This window comes from Uloborus diversus, chromosome 1 (genome assembly GCF_026930045.1).
Source record: "Uloborus diversus isolate 005 chromosome 1, Udiv.v.3.1, whole genome shotgun sequence".
Lineage (NCBI taxonomy): Eukaryota > Metazoa > Arthropoda > Arachnida > Araneae > Uloboridae > Uloborus > Uloborus diversus.
The window spans coordinates 171,872,209-171,894,642 of record NC_072731.1 but is presented as its reverse complement, the minus strand read 5'-3'; the positions used below and the strand labels follow the sequence as shown (position 1 = coordinate 171,894,642).

At 31.5% G+C, this 22,434-nt stretch overlaps 1 protein-coding gene across 1 annotated transcript; it reads left to right on the top strand.

Moving 5' to 3' along the window:
* Window positions 1-290: 290 nt before the first annotated feature.
* Window positions 291-20,059, top strand: LOC129222991 (sepiapterin reductase-like). Its single transcript, XM_054857557.1, has 3 exons — window positions 291-985; window positions 4,349-4,498; window positions 19,747-20,059. Exons 1-3 carry the CDS (start codon window positions 442-444, stop codon window positions 19,866-19,868), a joined length of 816 nt encoding a protein of 271 aa, XP_054713532.1. The 5' UTR covers window positions 291-441; the 3' UTR covers window positions 19,869-20,059.
* Window positions 20,060-22,434: the final 2,375 nt, after the last annotated feature.

The window sequence follows — 22,434 nt, the reverse complement described above, 5'->3', positions numbered from 1 at the left end:
TAATTAAAACTGGTTTCTTAGGACATCATCAATTTCGCAAAATTTACGATGGAGAAATCCCGAATCACCTATTCTCGGCCTAGAAAGATTGGGCGCCGAGCACATTGTGCCAAATGTTCCTGGCGCCCAAACTGCTCTGCGCCCATCCCATTTCGGTGCCGGCTCCACGGGACTCTAGGGCCTTAGCTCCACCCGTGTGACGTCAGAGGACCGTTGCAGATTTATCAATCCGAACGTCTCAAACAGCGCAGCGTTGAATCCTCGTAGGCTACGGCTGCGCTTGATGCGACTTGTGTGAAACAACGAATGGCGAAGCTCTTTCTCCACGTTTGTTTATTTTGAATGTTTTTTGAGTGAACTGGCAGTGACGTTTTGAGACATTCTTTAACTTTTTAAGAATTTTTCATTTTTATTCAATGAGACTTCTTTTTTACTAATAATATGGCCGATAACTCACCTTCTTGTTCCATTGATTGGAATCTTCCAACATTTTGTATTGTTACTGGAGCTAGTCGTGGACTTGGCCAAACAATAGCAATTGAATTTTGTAAGAGATTCTGCAACGGCAGTTGTACATTGTTAATTGCTCGTGATAATCAAAAGTTATTAATTACTCAAGATGAAATTCAGAAAACTAGCGCTGTTAAAACGCAAGTAATTGCACTTGATTTGGCGATTCTTGATAGTCCTAGTTACGAACATCTTCTGACAAAATATCTTCAGCAAACAGGTTGCACCGCTTGCAACTTTCAACAAGCAGTTTTAGTTCACAACGCTGGTACACTAGGTGATGTATCGAAAACAGTGACTAGTTGCATATCATCAAAAGAAATCAAAGATTATTTTAATCTTAATCTTCATTCTGTTATGTTCCTGACATCGGCTTTTCTTGAAGTTTTCGGAGTTACTAAACGAAAACTTATTATCAATATTTCCTCGTTAGCTGCTATTCAGCCTTTTAAAGGATGGAATTTATATTGTACTGGTGAGATATGTATTTTAAATAAGATTTATCCTCAAAAAATTGATTTACATATAAAATGCAATAAAATCATTGGGAACAACGTCCCAAAATGGAAAGGGGAATCAATGATGTGTATGTTTACATGAAAGGGCACACTGCCATTGAAATCTTTTGATTGAGGAAAATGCTTTTAGGGATTTTTTTCTGGGGGGGGGGGACAGGGGCAATGAACATCTTAACATAAACACGTTTTTATGTGTATATATAAAGGCTTTGGGAAAGGCAAGGCAATTGTAAAAGAACATTTGCTAAAAGCACTTTTTAGTGTCCAAAATCTGAGCTTTTATAAAAAATACATAATTTGTATACATTCCGGCTCCAGCTTAAAAATAAGATTACAATTATTGCATGATATGGCCTTGCATTAATCAATTTCATGTGTCAGATCAAAAAAAGAGTTAAAATTCTTTTTTCCCTTTCATTTTTCAGTATTGTCATGAAACATTAAATTTTTGATAAGATATTCAGGGCGGGAGGGTGTCCATCCCCTGCCCTTAAACAAGATCAAAAACCCACTCAAATCAACCCATACCACTTAAAGTTATAAGGATGCTATTTACCTACTCCCTCAACCCCCGTATTCACCCCAGAGATATTCCTAAGTGACAGTTGCTATTTCCGTAAGATCTAAATAATTATGAGTAAGATGGTTTGTTCATGCTTGGGGGGGGGGGGGGAGGTTGGGGCTGCTGTAACAGCATTTGACCTGAAACAACTAAAATATAGAGATTTGCTAAGGAAGTCCCGAACTGTTTCCATTGACAGAGGTTTTCTAAATTGTCATTTTAAAACTTCAAATTCTTAGTAAATAGCAGAATTTTTCAAAAAACCCTCCTCGTATCATCATTGAAGTTTGTTTAAATTTGCTTTTTAGAACTCATTTTTGAAAAATTACCAAAGGAAAGTCACCCCAAACCCATTATTTTCCCTAATACTACCTGAGATAGCTAAAATCACGATTTTTAAGTCTTAAAGATGTAAAATCTTTAACACTTAAATTTTGAAAATTAACCGTGAGGAGGCCTCCAGACTCTTTCCCCTAACATCGCCCAAGATTGTCTGAAATTGCCTTTTTGAAACTTAACGTCAAAGATGGCCACCACTTGCGTTTAAGGACTTGAATTCAAAAAAAAAATTTTGAAAAAAAAAATAGAACCGACTTCAAAATTGCTCTAAAAAGTGAAAAATAATTTTATTCTTTAAACACCATCGATAATACTTTTAAACATAATTTTTGAAGTTGGCGCAAAACGATCAATAAAATCATTCACAGCCATAACTCAACTACAAGTATAAATTTAACCAGGTCCAGTTTCTTCACTACCACATGCATTACGCATTGATGACAGCATATTTGAGTAATGATATAAATGTTTCGTTCCTAACTTTGGATGATTTTTTGATAAAAATATGAACGAAGCATGGTTACAATGGATTTTACTTTTTGTTTTTGGGCCAACTTCAAAAATTATGTTTAAAAGTATTATCGATGGTGTTTAAAGAATAAAATTATTTTTCACTTTTTAGAGCAATTTTGAAGTCGGTTCTATTTTTTTTTTTCAAAATTTTTTTATTTCATTCTTTTTAGTGTAAATGCAGATATTTCAGTAAAAGTAAGAAGTTACCTAGTAAGAAGTTCGGCTTTATATCACAGTATTGCTTTAGAAAAGCCTTTATTCAAAATTATCATTACAATTACTATAATGTTACTGTTATATGGCACCAAACTTTTATAACAATGAGTTTCATATTGTCACGTAGATGAAGATAGCGAAGACAATGTGAAAGCCAAATGAAGTGAATACTCGTTAGTCTCAACTCGAGATCTTTATTCAGAACCACGAATGAACGTTACATTTCCTTATATACAACTTGAGAAAGTGCTGGAACTTTCCAGACTTGGAAAGATACAGAAATTAATAGAACATTCGAGAAAATACCGGAAACAGTAGAGACGAAATTTTAGTAAAAATCACTTTGTCCTAGTCGGGATTTGAACCCGGGTCGCTCGTGTGGGAGGCGAGAATTCTACCACTGAGCCACCGTTATCCGCGGATGAAAAGTGCGAACTTTGCTACAAAATCATTTAATAGGGAAATTGCATAAAAATTACTGTTTTTTGCCCATAACTTTTTTTCTAAAGAACAAATATGGTCAAACAAAGTAATGGGACCTAAGTTGAGCCATCCCCTATCCATTAAAAAAAGAATAATCAAAATCGGTTCACTAGGTGAGACGCTATGAGTGGACAAACAAAAAAAAACATACATACGGTATGAACTGATAACCGCCTCCTTTTTGAAGTTGGTTAAAAAATTCCCGGTGCTGGGCCCCTTCCCTCCCTTGTATTCGTTATTCAGTGAAGCTGCTAAGCATGGCTTAGCAGGTTATTTCATTGGGAGTTATGGCTAGACTACGGCATTGAACTTTTTAGGGAGGTTGCTGTTTTCAAGAGTATTTTAGTTTTTTTTTTTTTTTTTGGAAAACTCAAATTTAGAAAACAAAAAAGAAAAGCCCAAAACATAGCAAAAGCTTGTTCTAACATATTTATTAAAAGATTGTGTAATGACAATATTCATTGTAATAATTGTGATGTAAATAATAGGACCAGAATTTTCAAGTAAAAAATTAGGGCACATGTCACTGATAGGGGGAGGGTGATGTCTTTTTTTTTAATGAAATCATAGCAATTATACTTAAATTTTGAAAAAAATCAAAGTTTACAAATGATAAATAAGAGTTCCTATGGGAAATGACAGATGTACCTATAGAAAGGACATAAGCTGAATAGTAAGTATGGCATCAATAACAGGAGCTTTACAGGAATTTCTACAAAGGTGTCGGTAAATTTTCATTGCCTCTGAAAAAGTTAAATTCTTTGAATTAATACAAAAAAGTAATCTTTGTTAAAAGAAATTTTGAAAGTAATCAATGAATGGCGATGAAAGTGTTGAATAGTTGCTTTACTTTTTCCTCTATTTAAAAGTAAGTTAAACAGAAAAACGGGACTTGGAGGTACTTGAAGGGAAAAGCGGGGCATTTGGGCAGCGGAAACTATAAAATCAAAAATGGGACTGTCCCGGCAAAAATCGGGACATCTGCCCACTTAAGTTATGAAAACACAATAAAGTCTGAAAAACCCAGTTTCAGAGAAAGTTTACTTTCTCTCTTCTCTGGGACCCAAGTTTGGTGAAACCTGCTAATCTGCTGATTATTATTGCTCATTTTTACTTAGGTAGCAATTCTGTGCTAACGCAAAAATTTATAAACAATTTCTTCATTGTCAATTTGATTTATCCTAAATTTGAAATTCTAATTAAACAGGAAAAGCAGCAAGAGAAATGTATTTTCGAGTGTTAGCTGAAGAAGATAAAAGTGTTGTTATTTTGAACTATGCTCCGGGACCTCTGCTTACAGACATGCTTCCTCAGATTTTAGAACAAGCTTTGCCAGAGATAAAGCAACAATTTCAAGGTATTTGCTCTCCATCATGTTTCATGTGTAATTTTATTGTTTAATATTCATTTATTAAATGCTTTGTTGAGGTGGGGGGGGGGGGGCAAATAAACAGGTACTTGCAAGTATTGAAACAGCATGATAATTTTGCATTATTTTTCTTACCTCTCCCCCTCAAAAAAAAAAAAGAAAAAAAAAGGCATCAATAGTGAATTGACAATTAAACATCATTTACACGCATTGTTTTATTCAATTTGAATAATTCATGTGTAGAATATTTTGAGCTTTTCCCTTTGCAATTTTTTAATCACATCCTCAAAATTTTTTCCCTCTGTAAGACTTGTCAATCTAAACTTAAATAACAAGATTGGTGAGCATCAGGCTTTTTGCACCAATAGTTTTCTTTTCACTGATAATAAATCAGGGTTGGCAAGATTTTGGACTCTACAGTAAAAACCATGGAAAAAACTCTGGTTTTTACCGTCCTGTCCAAAACTGTCTGAAAGTGTCCAAAATTATTTTTAGAAAAATTATATTGTGTGAGAAAACATCAAAAACAGAATAAAATGCATCAAAGTAATGTTTTACATTGAACATTTATTCAATGTGAACATTCAACCAAAGTTGTTTGGTTTAAACCATGTGGTTTTTTTCAAAAATATTTTTTTATTGAAAAACTCCATTGTTTTCTCCCAAATGTTTTCATAAATTTTACATATTATTGCTAAGAGTAAAATCTAATTGATGCAAAGTAACTAGCAAACTTTATAGATAAATTACAGATTTAATAAATGAAGAAACTTATATTTTTTAAGGTAATGCAAGTTTCCTAAATAGTTTTTCTTTCTTTCTTTTTTTTTAAATTTATTTTTTCTTTTTATTTATTTATTTATTTATTAAATCAATGCAGCTTTTTTATTAAGCACATAAATATACAAGGCAGACCGACTAAGTTTTTCTAAAATTAAATGGGGGGGGGGGGGCAAGTAGCTCTTTTTTTATTCATTCAATTACCATTATTTTTCAGTCAATAAGTGGCATTTCAAAATAGTCCAAAAAGCATACTTCATCCAAAACTTCAATTCAGGGTTGGGTTTTAGACTGTCCAAAACCGGTTTAGGACAGGACAGGTGGTTTTTACCGTCCAAAACTGTCTAAAACTGTCCAAAAGTGTCTAAAACTGTCCAAAAGTGTCTGAAACTGTCTTAAACTGTCCAAAACTATGCTAAAGCTAAAGCGGTGTAATCTAATCAACTCGTATTTACTGCAATATTCGCAATGTATAAATAGAGATATTAATCAGGTTTAATTAATGGTATTTAATAAAAAAATTTCTCAAAAATGTTCATTTAAAAAATATTTTACTTAAAAAAATTGCTAATAGCTATTGCGTAAAAACATCCTTATGTAACAGTTGGCAAAGTTATCAAAGGAAATTCACAACACTACCAAGACAACTAATGTCTCCTATTAATAAACTTTCTTTCTCTTCTCTTAAAGATTCTATTCACCCTCTTAATTGCTGTGGGATCTATAAAATTGTTTGCAATTGCGGACTCGGATACATCGGACAGACCCGCCGTTCTTTGAAATTTCGGTTAAAAGAACATCAAAGCTATGTGAGAAAACAACAGCTGAATAAATCCAGTATTGCTCAACACTGTTGGGAATCGAATCACTCTTTTGATTTTAACTCTTATCAAATTATCCAAAAATGCCCCAATTCGTTGGATCTTGATTTTTGGGAATCTTTTCACATCCTGAGGAACCGTTCTAATTTAGTTAACGATCTTACTGCAATTCCCCATTTTTCTTCTGTGTGGACTCCTTTGTTAAAATTGGTTTAGATTTTCTATTATTTTTATGTAAACGTCGTACATTTCTTACTTTTATTTTTTCATTTTTTGCTTTCTTATTTCGTTTTGTGATTAACTAATTCCAATATGTTTATCCTTCACTCTGTTTTTTCTGCATTTCTCCATTTGATACATTGCTTCCATACATAGTTTTTCCCGCTGGTAAATTTATTGCTAATTTATTCAGAGTGGTTTCATTTTTGGACTTTTTGCATTGTTTATGGGTTTTCTTTTAAAATTTATTACTTAACGGTTTTTTCCTGATGGAATTATATAATAAATTTTGTCTCCATTTGTCATTTTATCTTTTTTGTTTTGTTTAATTTCTATTTTTTGATATTTATACTACCTCCTGTTCCACCGTGTTGCTTTTCTCGGATGACTTTTCATCCAAAAGCTCACACTTCTTTGCATTGAAAAAGGTGTTCCTTGTAACACCGAAACACGTGTCTGCAATCATTTGCAAGTTTTGTGCTTAATAACGTTGGATTACTGACATTTTAAGTCCTTTTTTAGTTCATATTTTTAATATAATACATTCTGTAACTACAAAAAATTGTAATTTATTGCCATTTAAGTCAATTATTGCACTACATTTTGAAATCTTTCCTTTGCACACTTGCATAAATGTCGAAAAATTTGGTTTATGGAGGCAAAAAAACTCCTGCATACAAATTGAAATTTTCAATGAAAAATTTAATTTTTAGTTAACTATACTAAAATCAGCTGCATGAATAAGTTACATATAGTATATTTATACTTGAATGTTCACATTAAATGAATATATTTTACAGTCAAAAAAATAATTTCGACACATTTTGTTCTGTTTTTGATATTTTCCCACAAAATATAGTTTCTCAAAAATAGTTTTGGACACTTTTGGGCTCAAGGGGTTTGAACAGGATGGTAAAAACCTTGCCAAACCTGCTTCCATTTGCACACATGCGTAAACATAGGGAAATTTGGTTACTATTATCAAAATAAATAAACTCATGCATGCAAATTGAAATTTTAATAAATAATTCAACTTCTATGTAACTAGATTAAAATCATCTGCATAAATAAGTTGAATGTTCTCATTGAATTAATGTTCAACATAACATATAAAACATTTTATTATTTATTTTTGATGTTTTTTCACAGAATACGTTTTTTCTAAAAATAGAGTTTTGGACACTTTCGGACAGTTTTGGACACAAGGGTTTTGGACAGGACGGTAAAAACCAGGGTTTTTACCGTGGTTTTTACCGTAGTGTCCAAAACCTTGCCAACCCTGCTTCAATTACTACCTAATTTGCTTGATTAAGATTCATTGAGATAGATTATGTACCATTGAAATGATGTATAGTGTATATCAATTTTAACGCTAGAATATTTAAATGATGAGAAAAAAAATAACTAAAAAAAGTCTAAGAACACTTAGAGTTGGCATAAAAATTGCGCTAATATCTGCACACTTTTTGTATTCCCGATAGACGATGCAGTTAAAGCATGAAAAGAAAATATATAAAGTTATGAAAACAGAAAATATTCAATAAACTCTGTGCTCTTATTAAAAAAATGTAATGCCAAATTATCACATTTCGAACTTTTTTTTGTCCCAATGTAATAAAAGAAGTTTCATGTATGATTGGTGAAAGATCAATAAACATTAATTTTTATGAAAATTATTAAAATTTATTATTAAAATAAGTTAAAAGAGCATTTTCGTACTGAGGCTTTTTAATTTTTTTTTTTTTTAGATTAAAATTTTTTTATTCCTTTATTCATTAAACCTGGAGAAATAATTTCTACAATGGAAAACATAATGATTTTCTTAAAGCTGTTTTTAATTGTTGTCACTGATACATTAAGTACTTGGTATCATCCAATAAATTGGATGATTTACAACTTTTTTTTAAATCTTTAAACAAAATATGCGTCGATCTTTTGATTTTTAATGTTGTATAATGTACATCAGACTTTTGATTCATTTGTAGATACTGCAGAATACTTTCCATGATTAAGATGATTAAGAATGCATGCTTTTAATTTTACTTTTTTATTTATAGTAGATAACCTTGATTAAGAGGAAATTAATTTTCAAGAATTTGTTCTTTTGTTATTTAATTAATAGTGTCAGAACTATCACAGTAAATTATTTCTTTTATTATTTAAACCAAGAGCCATTTACAAATTGTATTTTTCATAATATAGTTTAGATTTTCAAACAATATTCTCCTATAGAAATTTTTATGTATGAGGAAATGCAATAACAAGATTTTACTTCTAATTATTTAATTGATTACAAAGAAATTAGGTACAAATATGAATATTAAACATTCCTTAACAATTATTTCATAAAATCTTTATGATATACCTAAAATATTTTTTTTTTTTTTACAATTATGTAAAGGAAACAAATAAACCCGGTTTAAACCAAAAAAAACCTGGTTTAAACCAAAAAAAAAAAAAAAACTTATTATACCAACCCTGCATTCTAATTTATGCATCTAATTGAAACCTAGTTACATAGAAGTTGAATTCTTGGTCAAAATTTCAATTTGTATGCATGAGTTTTTTTTTTTGATAATAGCAACTAAAGTTCCCTATGTTTATACATATATGCAAATGAAAGCAAGGTTGGCAAGGTTTTTACCGTCCTGTTCAAAACCTTTGTGTTCAAAACTATTTTTTGAGAAACTATATTTTGTGAGAAAATATCAAATACAGAACAAATTGTGAACAAATATTTAATTTTTTTATTCAATGTTAACATTCAAGAATAAATATATATATATATATATGTAATTTATTTATACAGTTGATTTTAATCTATAGTTTGGTAAAAATTAAATTCTTCATTAAAAATTTCAATTTGTATCCATAGGGTTTTTTTCCGTAAACCGCAAATTTTTTGACATTTGTGTCAAAAATAAAATATTGTGCACTAATTAACTTAAATGTATTAAAAATATTGTGCACTAATTAACTTAAATGCAATAAATTACAATTTTTTGTAGTTACAGAATGTATTATATTAAAAGCTAGAAAATCGCCCGTCACGGTATGACGGGTGAAAATTGCTTCTACATTAATTTGAATGAAGCCATTGCCTGTTTGGTGATATTTTGATAATTTTGAACCGTAAACTGCAGTAGATAACGTCCATTGTTGACCATTTTTTCATTTCTTCATTCTCCTGAAATGACTGTCTTACCAGTAAAATAGTTAAATTACCGGATCGAGTTCAGCCTTGTCACAACTGCATGTTAAACATTACCAAAATATATTATCAAATTCTCATGCGGTGGTGCGAGCTTCATTGTTGAAACATGCGTGTTACTCGATCATCAGCTATTATATATGTACAAGGATATGAAGTAAAAAAAGACTAGCACAAGTTTTAAAATATAAGTATTTAATCACCAATTTCTTGTTCTTTAATCTGTGATTTAAAAAATAATTTTTGTTAAAACATCACGTAAAAGTTATTTTCACAAACCGTTAAAAAATTTGGCCTTTTTTTTGCACCTAAATATTGCACATTTAATAAAATTCTTTTAAGTTATAAATGGAACTGAAATTCATTGTCTTGGTAGTGTTGTGAATTTCCTTTCATATCTCTACCTACGGCTATATAAGGAAGTTTTCATGCAATACAGTTGTTGGCAATTTTTTTGAAAATACTTTTTTAAAGGAACATTTTAGAGAAAAATATCATCAAATAATCATTAATTAAACCTCATTAATAACTATATTTATGCATTATAAATATTGAAGTAAACACGAATTGATTTGATTACACCCTTTTACCTTTAGCATGCTTTCGGACACTTTTGGACGATAAAAACCCCCTGTCCTGTTCTAAACCGGTTTTGGACAGTCCTAAACCCAACCCTGTAATAAATATATATGGGTCAATCCGTGTCAAATCGACAGATTTGACCTCTCAACCTTGAAATTTTAATGAAATTTAGTACAAAGCTGGTTTATACCTATATACAGTCAAGTTTATGTGAGATAACATGAAACCCTCATGATCACACTGTTAACAGTCATTTCAGGATTGTCATCATCCCGTACAGAACCATAACCAGATTTTTTTGGGGAGGGTTTTACTGAACACATTCCTCAAGAAATCTATATGAATAAATTTGATTTCATTTATATATTGCTAATTGAGCATATTTGATTAATTATTTAAATGAGAGGTGCTGCTTTAAAGCCATTATCATGAGCAAATATTAAAGATGTGCTTATCTCTTAAATGAAAAAGAAGGGGAGAAAAAACTGATATGTACACTACATTACTTAACATCGATAAATATCCAATGTCTTTTTAATAATTCAAAAGCATAGATGTTTGTACTCGTATATGCACGCCACATGAATACTTTTTAATAAATTTTTACTTTCTTCTATGTCTATAGAAAAAAGTATTGGATTCGTGCAAAGTTTCGAATTTTGATGGATTTGAACATTTTGTTTTTTTATAAATTCATATTTTTTTATGCTTACAAAATATGTTAAGTATAGAGTTTGGCACTTTCAAATTTAAAGAATTTTAATGTTTTTGTTTGTGTCAGGAAGAATTCAAAACCTGAGAGAAAATATAGTATTGTAGGAAATGTTAGCAAAAGCTACAATAAAAATAAATATTGCAGATGAATTACTGAGATGGTACAGTTCTTCATTAATAATAATTTCATTTCTCAAGTGAGTTTGAAAGAGAAATGAATAAATAGTAATAAAGTAGAAAAAGTATGTTGAAAAGAAATTTTTTAAAAAGTTTTGAAAAATTTTGGAAACGGTTGGAATTCTAAAACTCTCCCCTTAAATGCTGCTGTGATCAAGTATATTTTTTGCAATGTATTTTGTGTCTTTTTAAATATTTTATAGTTTGCTTCTTCAGGGGTCTGGCCAGACAAAATTCGAGTCTCAGGGCTCCCAAATGGTCCGCTTTTCCTGCCTAAGTCCGTTTTTTAGGGTAAAGTCCGCTTTAGACCGCTTTTTAACATTTTGGTCCGTTTAGCATAATTCCGCTTTTGTATTGTTTTTACTAAAAAATCAGATTTAAAAAATTTTCATTACATTAAAAGATACTGTGTGCTGACTTATGTTAAGCCCGAACGCGCTGCCGCGGCGCCGTTTTTCTATTGAACTTGACTTTCTGGTATTATTTCGCTTCAGATTGACGTCATTACTCCTCCTCCCACCGCTGTAACATGGAAATCTAGCAAATGGAGAAGTTTGGGGGAAGAGTTATGACGTGAAATCAAAGCATTTTGCTACCGATATTTTTCACGGGTTCGTACGCACTTGAGAAAAATCAAGAATGTTTCATCAGTGCAATTTTCTGAACTTGTGTTCGATATGTAGCATCGCGAAAAATTACTTCCTGTGTTTGCGAGTTCAATCTTTTTGCATCTTGTTAATATTTTGATGTTTTTGACAATCAGAAGTTACTTTAACATTCATTAACTTAGATTAGCTTATTTTATGTTTAATTACAATAGATAATAAACTTTTTTTTCGGAACCATGATAACATCAAATTTTCTTGGACTTCGCCGAAAATTGCTTGCTGGGTTTTGAGATTTCAATCTCTTTGCATCTTGTAAATATTTTGATATTTTTGGCAATCAGAAGTTATTTTGACACACTTCACCACAGATTATCTTATTTTTTGTTTAATTTTAATAGATAAGAGACTACTTTTTTTTCGAAACCATGGCAACATTGAACTTACTCGCACTTCGCGATCTTTTTGCATCTTGTTAATGTTATGATATTTTTGGCAATCGGAAGTTATTTTGACATAACACCTCCTTAGATTAGCTTATTTTTGGTTAATTTTAATAGTCAATTAATTTTTATATTTTTGGTACCATAGCAACATTGAACTTTCTCGCACTTCGCGGAAAGTGCTTGTCGTGTTTGAGATTTCCATCTTTTTGCATCTTGTAAATAATTTGATAGTTTTGTCAATCAGAAGTTATTTTGACACACTCCACCATAGATTAGCTTATTTTTTGTTTAATTTTAATAGATAAGAGACTACTTTTTTTTCAAAACCATGGCAACATTGAACTTACTCGCACTTCGCGGAAAATTGCCTGTCGTGTTTGAGATTTCAATCTTTTTGCATCTTGTTAATATTTTGATACTTTTGGCAATCGGAAGTTATTTTGGCATACGCCACCATAGATTAGCTTATTTTTTGTTTAATTTTAATAGGTAATAAACTACTTTTTTTTTTCGAAACCATGGCAACATTGAACTTACTCGCACTTCGCGATCTTTTTGCATCTTGTTAATGTTATATTTTTGGCGATCGGAAGTTATTTTGACATACGCCATCATAGAATAGCTTATTTTTTATTTAATTTTAATAGATAATAAACTTTCTTATTTTTGGAACCATAGCAGCATTGCACTTACTCGAACTTCGCGAGGAATTGCTTCTTGTCTTTGAGATTTCAATCTTTTTGCATCTTGTACATATTTTGATATTTTGCGCAATCGAATGTTATTTTCACATATGCTATCCTAGATTAGCATATTTTATGTTCAATTTGAGTCATGTTTAGTTTTAGAGAAATTTTTTTTTTTTTTTGGAAATTATGCCAACAGTGAACATACTTCGCGAAAATTTGATTCTCTTGTGCAAGATTTCAATCCTTTTGCATCTTGTAATTATTTTAATATTTTTTTTAAATTGGAAGCTGTTTTGACATGTGCTACCTCAAATTTTTTAATTTTATTTTTAAAAACTAAAAAACTTTGTGTCCTTATTTTTTTAAGTACTCATAATGAGTATTTTCAATTTGAAAATATAGCTCTATGAATCTAAACTTACAAATTTATTTATTACATTAAGTTATCCAGTAAAAGCAGGCTCAAATTTACATTCAGTGTATTTATCGCTTAAGCAGCATTTGTATATTTTTGGGTATGGTGACTTTAATAAAAAAAATTTCTTTCTCACTAATTTTTATATGTAATTGAAGACAGTTACAATATTTTTTTGGTGCCCGACCAAATAATACGTACATATGAAGAAATGATTTGGATACTTAGCATACTAATAAATGATTTGCAAACCTCTAATATTTTTGAACTTACAAGGAGAGGTTACGGTCTCGGAAATTCAGATCGGGATGAGATTTGGTAGATTAGTAGTATCCTTTAAGGGTACTCTCAGGGTAAAGTAATAAAGCGCACTATCCATAAAATTCCGAGAAAACAGCCTTTAAAGATTTGTGCGCAACTTATAAACTAGTAGAGATTGTTCGTAAACAAGCGCCTGGTGGTCATGTGGGCAGCGCTCTGGGGTTCCATGCATCCGATCCGAGTTCAAATCCACTGCAAGTTTCTTTTTTGTTCATTTATAAAGTGACTGTTACAGCTTTGTGCAATTTGAATTGAAGATAATGCGAAATTTTTGAACACGTAAAGCACTTTAATAGAGAAAATGGAGATAAATTAAATCGATACAAGTTAAAATTTGAATTACAACGGCTACAAAATCACTGTAGAGCTTAATTTATAGATGATTTTTAACAATATAGTTGTTATTTATATACATACACCAGAATTATATTTATCATAAAAACATGGAAAACAAAAACTGTTTTGACATCTCGCACAATTTATAAAGGAAGATTGCTTACAGGAACAACTTCTTTGTAAAAGAGTCGTTGGAACATACTTCATTTACATTCAGGAAAATTTCTCTTTTGTCAGAAAGTTTAGAAGTATACCAGGCATCGAATCATTTTATCAAAAATTGGTGATGACAGTTGATGATGGACAATTGATTGTATTTTATGCAGTCTTCACGGGTATTCATTTCTCTATTATTTTCAACGAGATACGCGCAATTTTGTATACGTTTTATTAAATTCTTTACCTGTCTATAAAAATGGAAGCGAGAAATTGAACTTGATATGATTCTGATGCAATCAAATGATTTTCAGTAAGCAAGCTCTCGTAATAAACGACAGCATCTTTTAATCTCTGCTTCAACATTTCACTGTGCAATGAATTTTTATCCATTTTGTTAACAGATTTTATTCGTTTCAGGGTTACTTCAATAACCGACCATTTCGATTCACAATATTTAAAAAACTCAAATCCTTTTTCACGGTATAGAATTTTCCAGTCTAATATACAGCACAGACGATAAATAAATTTAATGATGAAAACAAACATGAACATTGCAGACGATAATTAGATGGAAAATAAAGAGTTGAATATTCAATGTAAAATACAGCAGACGACAAATTTACAAATAACAGAATCAAGGAGCAAAACCATTGCTCGATAAATGTGGTTAGGGTTTTTAAAATTTGACTACCTGCTTATATGCAATAAAACAACATTCTTCTTACTCATCCACAAAGAAACTGATTATGCATTTATTGCAAAAATCATTTACTTCGTCAAAGTTTATAATATCTAAAAATGTGTAATCACTTGTTTGTGAGAATAGTAAATAGAAATTTAATGTACTATCACACATTAAAAATACATCATATTTTTTAAATTAAGTATTACCTTCAATTCAAACTGCAAAAAGCGGTAATAGTCACTTCATAAAATGAACAAAAAAGAAACTTGCAGTGGATTTGAACTCGGATCGGCCGCATGGAACCCCAGAGCGCTGCCCACATGACCACCGGGAGCTTGTTTACGAACAATCTCTACTAGTTTATAAGTTGCGCGTAAATCTTTAAAGGCTGTTTTCTCGGAATTTTATGGATAGTGCGCTTTATTACTTTACCCTGAGAGTACCCTTAAAGGATACTACTAATCTACCAAATCTCATCCCGATCTGAATTTCCGAGACCGTAACCTCTCCTTGTTAGTCAGTTAGTAGCGTAGCCAGAAATTACCTCCTGCTTTGGTGTTTGGTCATAAACTCTCATATGTATATAAACTTACCACATTTTGGCTGGAAATATGTGTAAAAACCAAGGGCTGAGGAGGGGGATGGGGACCTCCTGGCCTCCAAACTATATCTTCTTGTCTTGCAGTACCTTATATCAAAGTGAATTCTCTTTAAACTGGTTATGTGAAAAATTTTGTAAACTACTATGTACTAAGGTGTTTACTGTAATAACTGTTTCTAAAAGGTCTTTATTAGGTATGCACTGATTGATCGGTCACTTGGGTGATTATTTTTAACTAGCCAGTTTTTACCTGTTAAGTAGTAGAAAATTTATTTTACAATTAAAGTTACTCTGTAAGATTTTCAGTCACATGCTTGCTTGCCACTCCCCCCCCCCCCCCCATCCAAATGTTTATGTGAATAATATAATTCAATGGATAAGAAGTTCAGATGTACAGAAGGTGATAAGGATTTATCATTAAAAATCATTGTTTTGGTTAATTAACGAATTATCTTCACGTATTTATTGCCAGGCAGCTAATTTGCCTTTTGGTGCTACCCTGGGTTTAACTATGAATGGTCCTCCCAAGGTCCTCTTTTTAATCCTAACTGGTCCTCTATTACCCTTTTCTATGGCTAAAATGTGTTGGGAGCCCTGGAGTCTGTTAACGGACCCTTCACAAAAATCCTGATCAATCAAAACACGACCTTTCACAAAATCCTGAACAACCAAAACGGACCCTTCACAAAATTCTGATAAACAAAAACAGATCTTTCACAAAATTCTGATAAACAAAAACAGATCTTTCACAAATTGTTTACTGAAAGAGCAAATCTGAAATCTGTATAAAACCAACAATTTATGAAACTTTTTTAAAAGTTAAATTAGAGGGATTTGCTTATACAAAATCTGCTAATTTTGTAAAAAATAAAACTAATCGGCATTCTTCTGATGCTCTTGCAAGTGATAAATACTGCCAACTAAATATAATGCTTGTTTGATTTTTGAAAGAAATTAGCAGCTGAAAGTCAGTTTGGTTTTAAATAACTTTGCTTGTTTGTTTTATTATAGCTATTTTGCAGCGGTGTTGTTGTAAACTTCTGGTGGTGTTGTAAACTTCTCTGCTCTGAAAAGGCATGTTCACACTTTGCCTCCTAAGCACATTTCTCCCCTGTCATGATTTGATAAACAATAATAATATGTATCAGCAAAATGAACTTAGAATTGCAAATCGATAGTAGGGGTGGGGAGAAAATATGATCACTTCAAATAGGGCTCCCAACTTCAAAATTATTGCAACTTAGCATCTGGAGTGAAACTTTTATACAGTGACTTGATTAGAAAATGTTCTCATCATACCCTGCTTGACAATATTTGCATATCTACTGTTCGTTTTCCTAAGCCGAGACTTAGCACCAATTTGCGCATGCGTCAGGTCTGCTGTGATTTTATCAAAATAGGGAGGGAAACCCGGAAGTAAAAGGTGCAAAATAACGTGTTCAAAGACGGCAAGTGTGAGCAGTAAGTGCCCATCCTCAACATATCGCCCCCTTTTGAAATGGTCCTGAGTGGTAGTCTTCACTTTTGAGAACGGACAGTACGGTGCAATGTGTAACTGTTATTTTGAAAGAAAATTATATGGGTTTGATTTTTCAATGCTAACAAGGATGATTAAATTTAAATTAACTCGTTTATTTACCTTTTTTTTCTTTAGATGCCTACATTTTGAAAAGTGCAATCTTTTTACATCCAATATGAGAATTACATTTTATTCTTATTTCAAGCTAACTTTGCTTTATTGGGATACAAATAAACGAAAAGTATCTTTATTTCAAGTTTTAAAAGTGAAATTCCATTTTCTAGTATGAGTTATATTCTTGTTATATTGCTCATTCGGATATATCGCTCTTTTCTTCTGTCTCTCGAAATATTAAAGCCTAAAAAAACCTTGCTTTAAGTTGGAAACCATTTTTGAAAACCTATGGTATTACTCAGAAGAGGTTTCTTTCTTTTTGATTTTGTCAAGGAACAAAACGAAGATGCCTCTATTCTTCTGAATTCACTGGAAAAACGGCAGTTATTCCTATCATCCAAATGTACATACCCGCAGAATACTTCAGTTTAAGAAGATGGTCTGTAAACTACTTGACATTTTCTTTTGTATTGATGCTAAGACTTTTATAATGAGTGAGAGACAGCAGGTGTCATACTGGCCTAAGTAGAAGAAAAATTTGTCCTTGACTGCCCTTTAGTACAAAAAAGATTTGTGCTTGGTTGCACAATTCTGATCTGGACGGTCGAAAGAGTTTTCCGAAAACAATATGGTTACTTTTACTTTTCACATCCTTTCTACAGCAAATCGAAGGGATTAGAAAGTCTATTGGGAATAAAAAAAGGTATTGGAATGAATGCTCACTCTTATCTCGCGGTAACTAAGAAAGATCATCTTCTTTCGCAATTTGATGTTTGTACTTTTCTGGTGCCAAAATTTATTTAAATATCAATCTTGTTTAAATTTTAATATGTGTGATGGTACATTCGTGAACAATATTGGAACCATTTGAAAATCATGTCAAAAAGAGTGAATGCTAACTTACTTGTATGTGTTGGATAGGTAACTATTTTTAATGACCTCAGTTATATCGCGCTTTTTCTGTCCCACGAAAAGCGCAATATAACAAGGGGTTACTACTGTATAAACATGCTGTACCCCTTAAAGAATAAAAAAAAGTGTAGTACTGATATTTTTTTTTAAACCATTATGAGGTCCAGACTTAGATAAAATGAAGAACTTTCTGCAAACACAAATCCTAACAGGAAAATTTTCTGCAAATAATAATTTTGCCTAATCCACCCTTAATTTATATTAAAATATAAAAAAGGCAAAAAAAAAAAGATTTAATTTCTTTTTTTGCAATAACGTATAGTTTACACTTACTTTTCACCAACTGCAGAAACCATTATTTTTTGCCTAATACCAATCGCCTGATCATTAATATTATTTTCATTTTATAGTGAAAGAATTAATGTCGAACTGATAAAACATGAGCTACCTGCTTTTTACTTGAAAATTTTATGAAAATATTTGATTTTGTAAAGAAATCAACAAAAACTATTTTTTGTTTAAAATTAAGTATTTCTGCAAAAGTAAATACTGTATTTTCCTGCATATTATCTGTTAAAAAGGTATTAATGAGGTGCGGATTATACGCTGCTCCCGACTGATCTGTGATTTTATTTTCCTCTCATTCCATGCCAACGCACTGAAACTCAATTTACAGCAGGATTCAGCAATAGAGACCATTCTGTAGTTTGTAAAGTTGTTTATTTTACGCAGCTTGAATTTTCCTCTTACGCGATTCAGGCTGTGTAAAATAAAAAAACCATACAGTCATAGTGGAAGCAGTCTTCTTTTGCGACCGTTTACTCCTTTGTCTTTAAGTAATTAGCGTACTATGATCACAATTTAAAGAAGAAATCATTATTTTTTAAATTGATTTGGCATGAGACTCGGGAGAAACAAATAAAATGTGAGATTTTTTTTAAAAAAGTATTCTTTTTTTTAAAATAACATTAGTAGTTTTTAAAACCTTTTCTGCAGAGCCATAAAATTTTCTGCCAACGCTGTTTGCGCATTTGTCTATATTATGCAAGACTGATGAGGTCTGTAAGTACATTTCAAAATTCCAAGAAAAAAGTTACCTTAACTCATAGTCAAAAAAAAAATCTATTGAAATTAAATTTTGCCCTAATTAAATATTTCAATTACAGGCAATTGTGCAACTTAATGTTTTTCAAGGTCCATAAATTTTGGATTTAATAATTGAGGACTAATTTATCAAAAGGGAACATTTCCATTTTCCAAAAATGTGCAGGAGGCGAGAAAAATGAATTGGGGTAAGAGCAAAATAGCTTTATCAACTTCTCTAGGTACAGAATTAAGCACAAAATCACAGCAAAACATGGCCCAGAATAAGAAATGTTTGTGTAAAAATAAAAAAAAACAAGGAGATATTGCCATCTTAATTTTGGATATGTGCCCTTTTAAACGAAAACCTGAATGTTGAAAATTCCAATTTCACCAAAACTCTAATATTTCACCTTCTCATATTCTCTTATCGAAGTACATGAACCTAAAAGTAGTGGATTAAAATTTGAAGATTTTGGATATGTGTTCCTTTGGATCTAAAAATCTTCGTACTACAGATTCTTTCAGGATATGTCGCCTTTTGTTCAAAATAAAACATGCAGAGGACGGATGTTACCTTTTGATCAAAAAGCCACACTTTACCCTTAAATAAAAGAGGGTTTTCCTTGTTTGGACTTCTTGAGTGTAAGTGATTTGATAAAGGTCATCTGAAAGATTTAGAAAATGTCATAAAAAGAATTTTTCTAAAAAGTGGATATGTGCCTTTTTGATAAATTACTCAATTATTTTCTGAGTCGTTATGATTGAATATAACTTGGTAACACAAGAGCAATCAAAATGAATTTAAATCTGACAAGAAAAAAAATGAATATGTTTTATTTTTTAGCTGCTCAGTCTCAAAACCAGCTACTAACATGCGAGTATACTGTTCAGAAGCTTATTGGAGTTCTAGAAAGGTCACGCTTCAAGTCTGGGGATCATGTGGACGTTTTTGATGCGAATTATTAAGTAATGGTATGAACAGATGTAATTTCATTTAATTCAAATTGCATTTTTATCAGGAAAAAAATCGAAAACAAAATTTTATTTTTTACTAAAAGAACGCTAAGTGTATAAAAGTATATCAAAGCTTGTATTTCTATTGAAATGTTTGTTTTTTGATATAGTTTTGAAAATAAAATTGTATGTTTTGTAAATACTTTATCTGTTATTCTTTATGCAGGATTCATAATTCATTCTAATCATTTTAATATCAAACATCATAAAAATTCTAAAGCTATCTGCTTTAAAAAATCATTGACGATTGTTTACGATGCAACCTATTGTATAAAGCAGCACATTTTTAAGTACTGTATGACATAAAATCATTATTACACTTTTTGTGAAATACTATTCAAAAATCTTTTTTACAAAACAAATATAATAACTTAATTCTAAAAAACACTCACCTACCCCAAAGTAGAATACTATAAAATTTGAGACGTACATCGTAGAACAGATGCCTGAACTGCAGAACAATTCTGTTCAAATAAAGGGGAACAGGCCAATTTTCTGCAGAAATCATACAGATTTCTGCTGATTTTCTACAAATATCTTCTAAATGTAATTTTTCAAAAATTCTACAATTTCTAAAGATTTATTTTAATTAAAAGTCAATCTAAACTTCTGAAAATTACGCTTATTCTGCTGAAAATTCTCATAAAAGATTCAGTTTTATGCATCATTTGCGGGAACTTTGGATGAACTTTGAATTTGAAAAAATCTGCAGAATTACATCTTAAGTTACAAGATATTTTTGGAAAATCTCAGAATTTCTGCAGAAATCCTACAGATTTTTGCAGAAAACAATGTTTGACTGCCTGCACCTGTTTTATGCCCTTTAAGCGTCCTGAAAGACCCAAAAAAAAAAATCCCTTTCAAGAGACTCTAGTATGAAACAGTTTTTTGTGTTGGGACCATTAATTGCTATAATGTTCTAAAGGCAAATATGTTGTAATGTTTTATCGTGCAAAAACAAATTTGATCAAATGATTTTACATTGCAGAATATCAAAGTATTCTGCATAGAGGCTTACCTATTGTTTTAAAATAAAATTTTAAATTAAGTGTTTAGCATGAAAACCAGCTCAATCCATGAATTTCAAGTTGTTTCTCTGTAATTTGACAATTCTTGGTCAATACTATTATTCTACAAAGGTAGCTAATTGAAGTGAACAGGGGTGCCCATCCCCCCCCCCCAAGCTCAATGGTGCAAATCCCCCTCAAAAGTTGTCTCGCTTTCAAATAAGGTTAAAGGTAACACTTTTTCGAGTTTGATTCCCATGCAAATTAACGAGGGCAGGGGGGGGGGGAGGTATATATATTGTTGGGTGGTTGACAAGTCTCACCTCCCTAAACTTACAATATGGCTCTTGAGTAAAAAAGTTTTTTTTTTTTTTTTTTTCAAATGTGTGTGTGTGTGAAAAACTACAGAGAGTATATTCCCCTTTCTGGTTTTGGATGGAGTCATTACTGGATGTAAGCAAGTTGAACCTTGTCAGAAGAACAACAACCCCAATGTTATTTTTTTTCAAAATTGAAACATCAAAAAAGCAACTGTAGATACTCTTCTGTTATGTAAGGGAGAGTGGGCGGGTTCGGGGATTCTCCCCTGAAACGTTTTTAAGAAAGTAGTTCTAAAAACGCAGTTTCGAACTAACTGGTGGTAATGGTAGGCAGAGAAGAGATTTGGGAGGTCTCCCTCGAAAAATTTTCGAGATTGAAGTCTTAAAATTGCAACTTCAGGCTATCTATGGTTAGGGGACAGACAGTTTTCGGAAATTGAAGCTCTAAAATCGCAATTGTTGCCGACCTTCATGACGTTAGGAAAAGGTGTTTTCAGAAGCACTCCCCAGAATTTTTTTTTGAGATTGAAGCCCTGAAAACCAAATTTAAGACAATCTTTGATAATTTTAATGAGAGTGGCAGAAGAGAGGGGCACTCCACTTAAAAGTTTGAACCTGTTGCTTTAGAAACGCAATTTTGATAGATCTTAGGTAATATTAGTGGAAGGAGAAGTTCGATGGCATTTCCCCGGCAATTTTTCGAAATTGAAACTCCAAAAAGGCAATTTCAGATTGTCTTTGATTGTATTAAGAAGAGGGAAGGTTCAGGGGCTCTCCCCATAAATTTTTCGAAATTGTAGTTCTGGAAACTCAGTTTTAGATGACTCTTAATGACAAAGAGGGTGTTTTTCGGGCTTTACAGTGGAGGAGCTCTTTTGGAAGTTTACCGAAATTGAAGTCTCATATCCAAAAAAGATGGGTCACACACAAGTTCACTATGACAGATATTTTTCAGAAATCCTCAAAATTGATTCAGCTGTTCAGCACACATCGAAATTCAGAACTTGAAAATTTTCATGAATCTAATACTTCCTTCTATATAAGCATATCAGATACAGAAAAAAAAAATAAAAATGATTTAAGAAAAATAATTAAAATACCTTTCGAACAAACTGTTCTACTTCCTACAGTGGAACCTAGCATCCTTGAAAGTTTTATAAAAATCATTAATGATAATCTGAAAGAACAGTC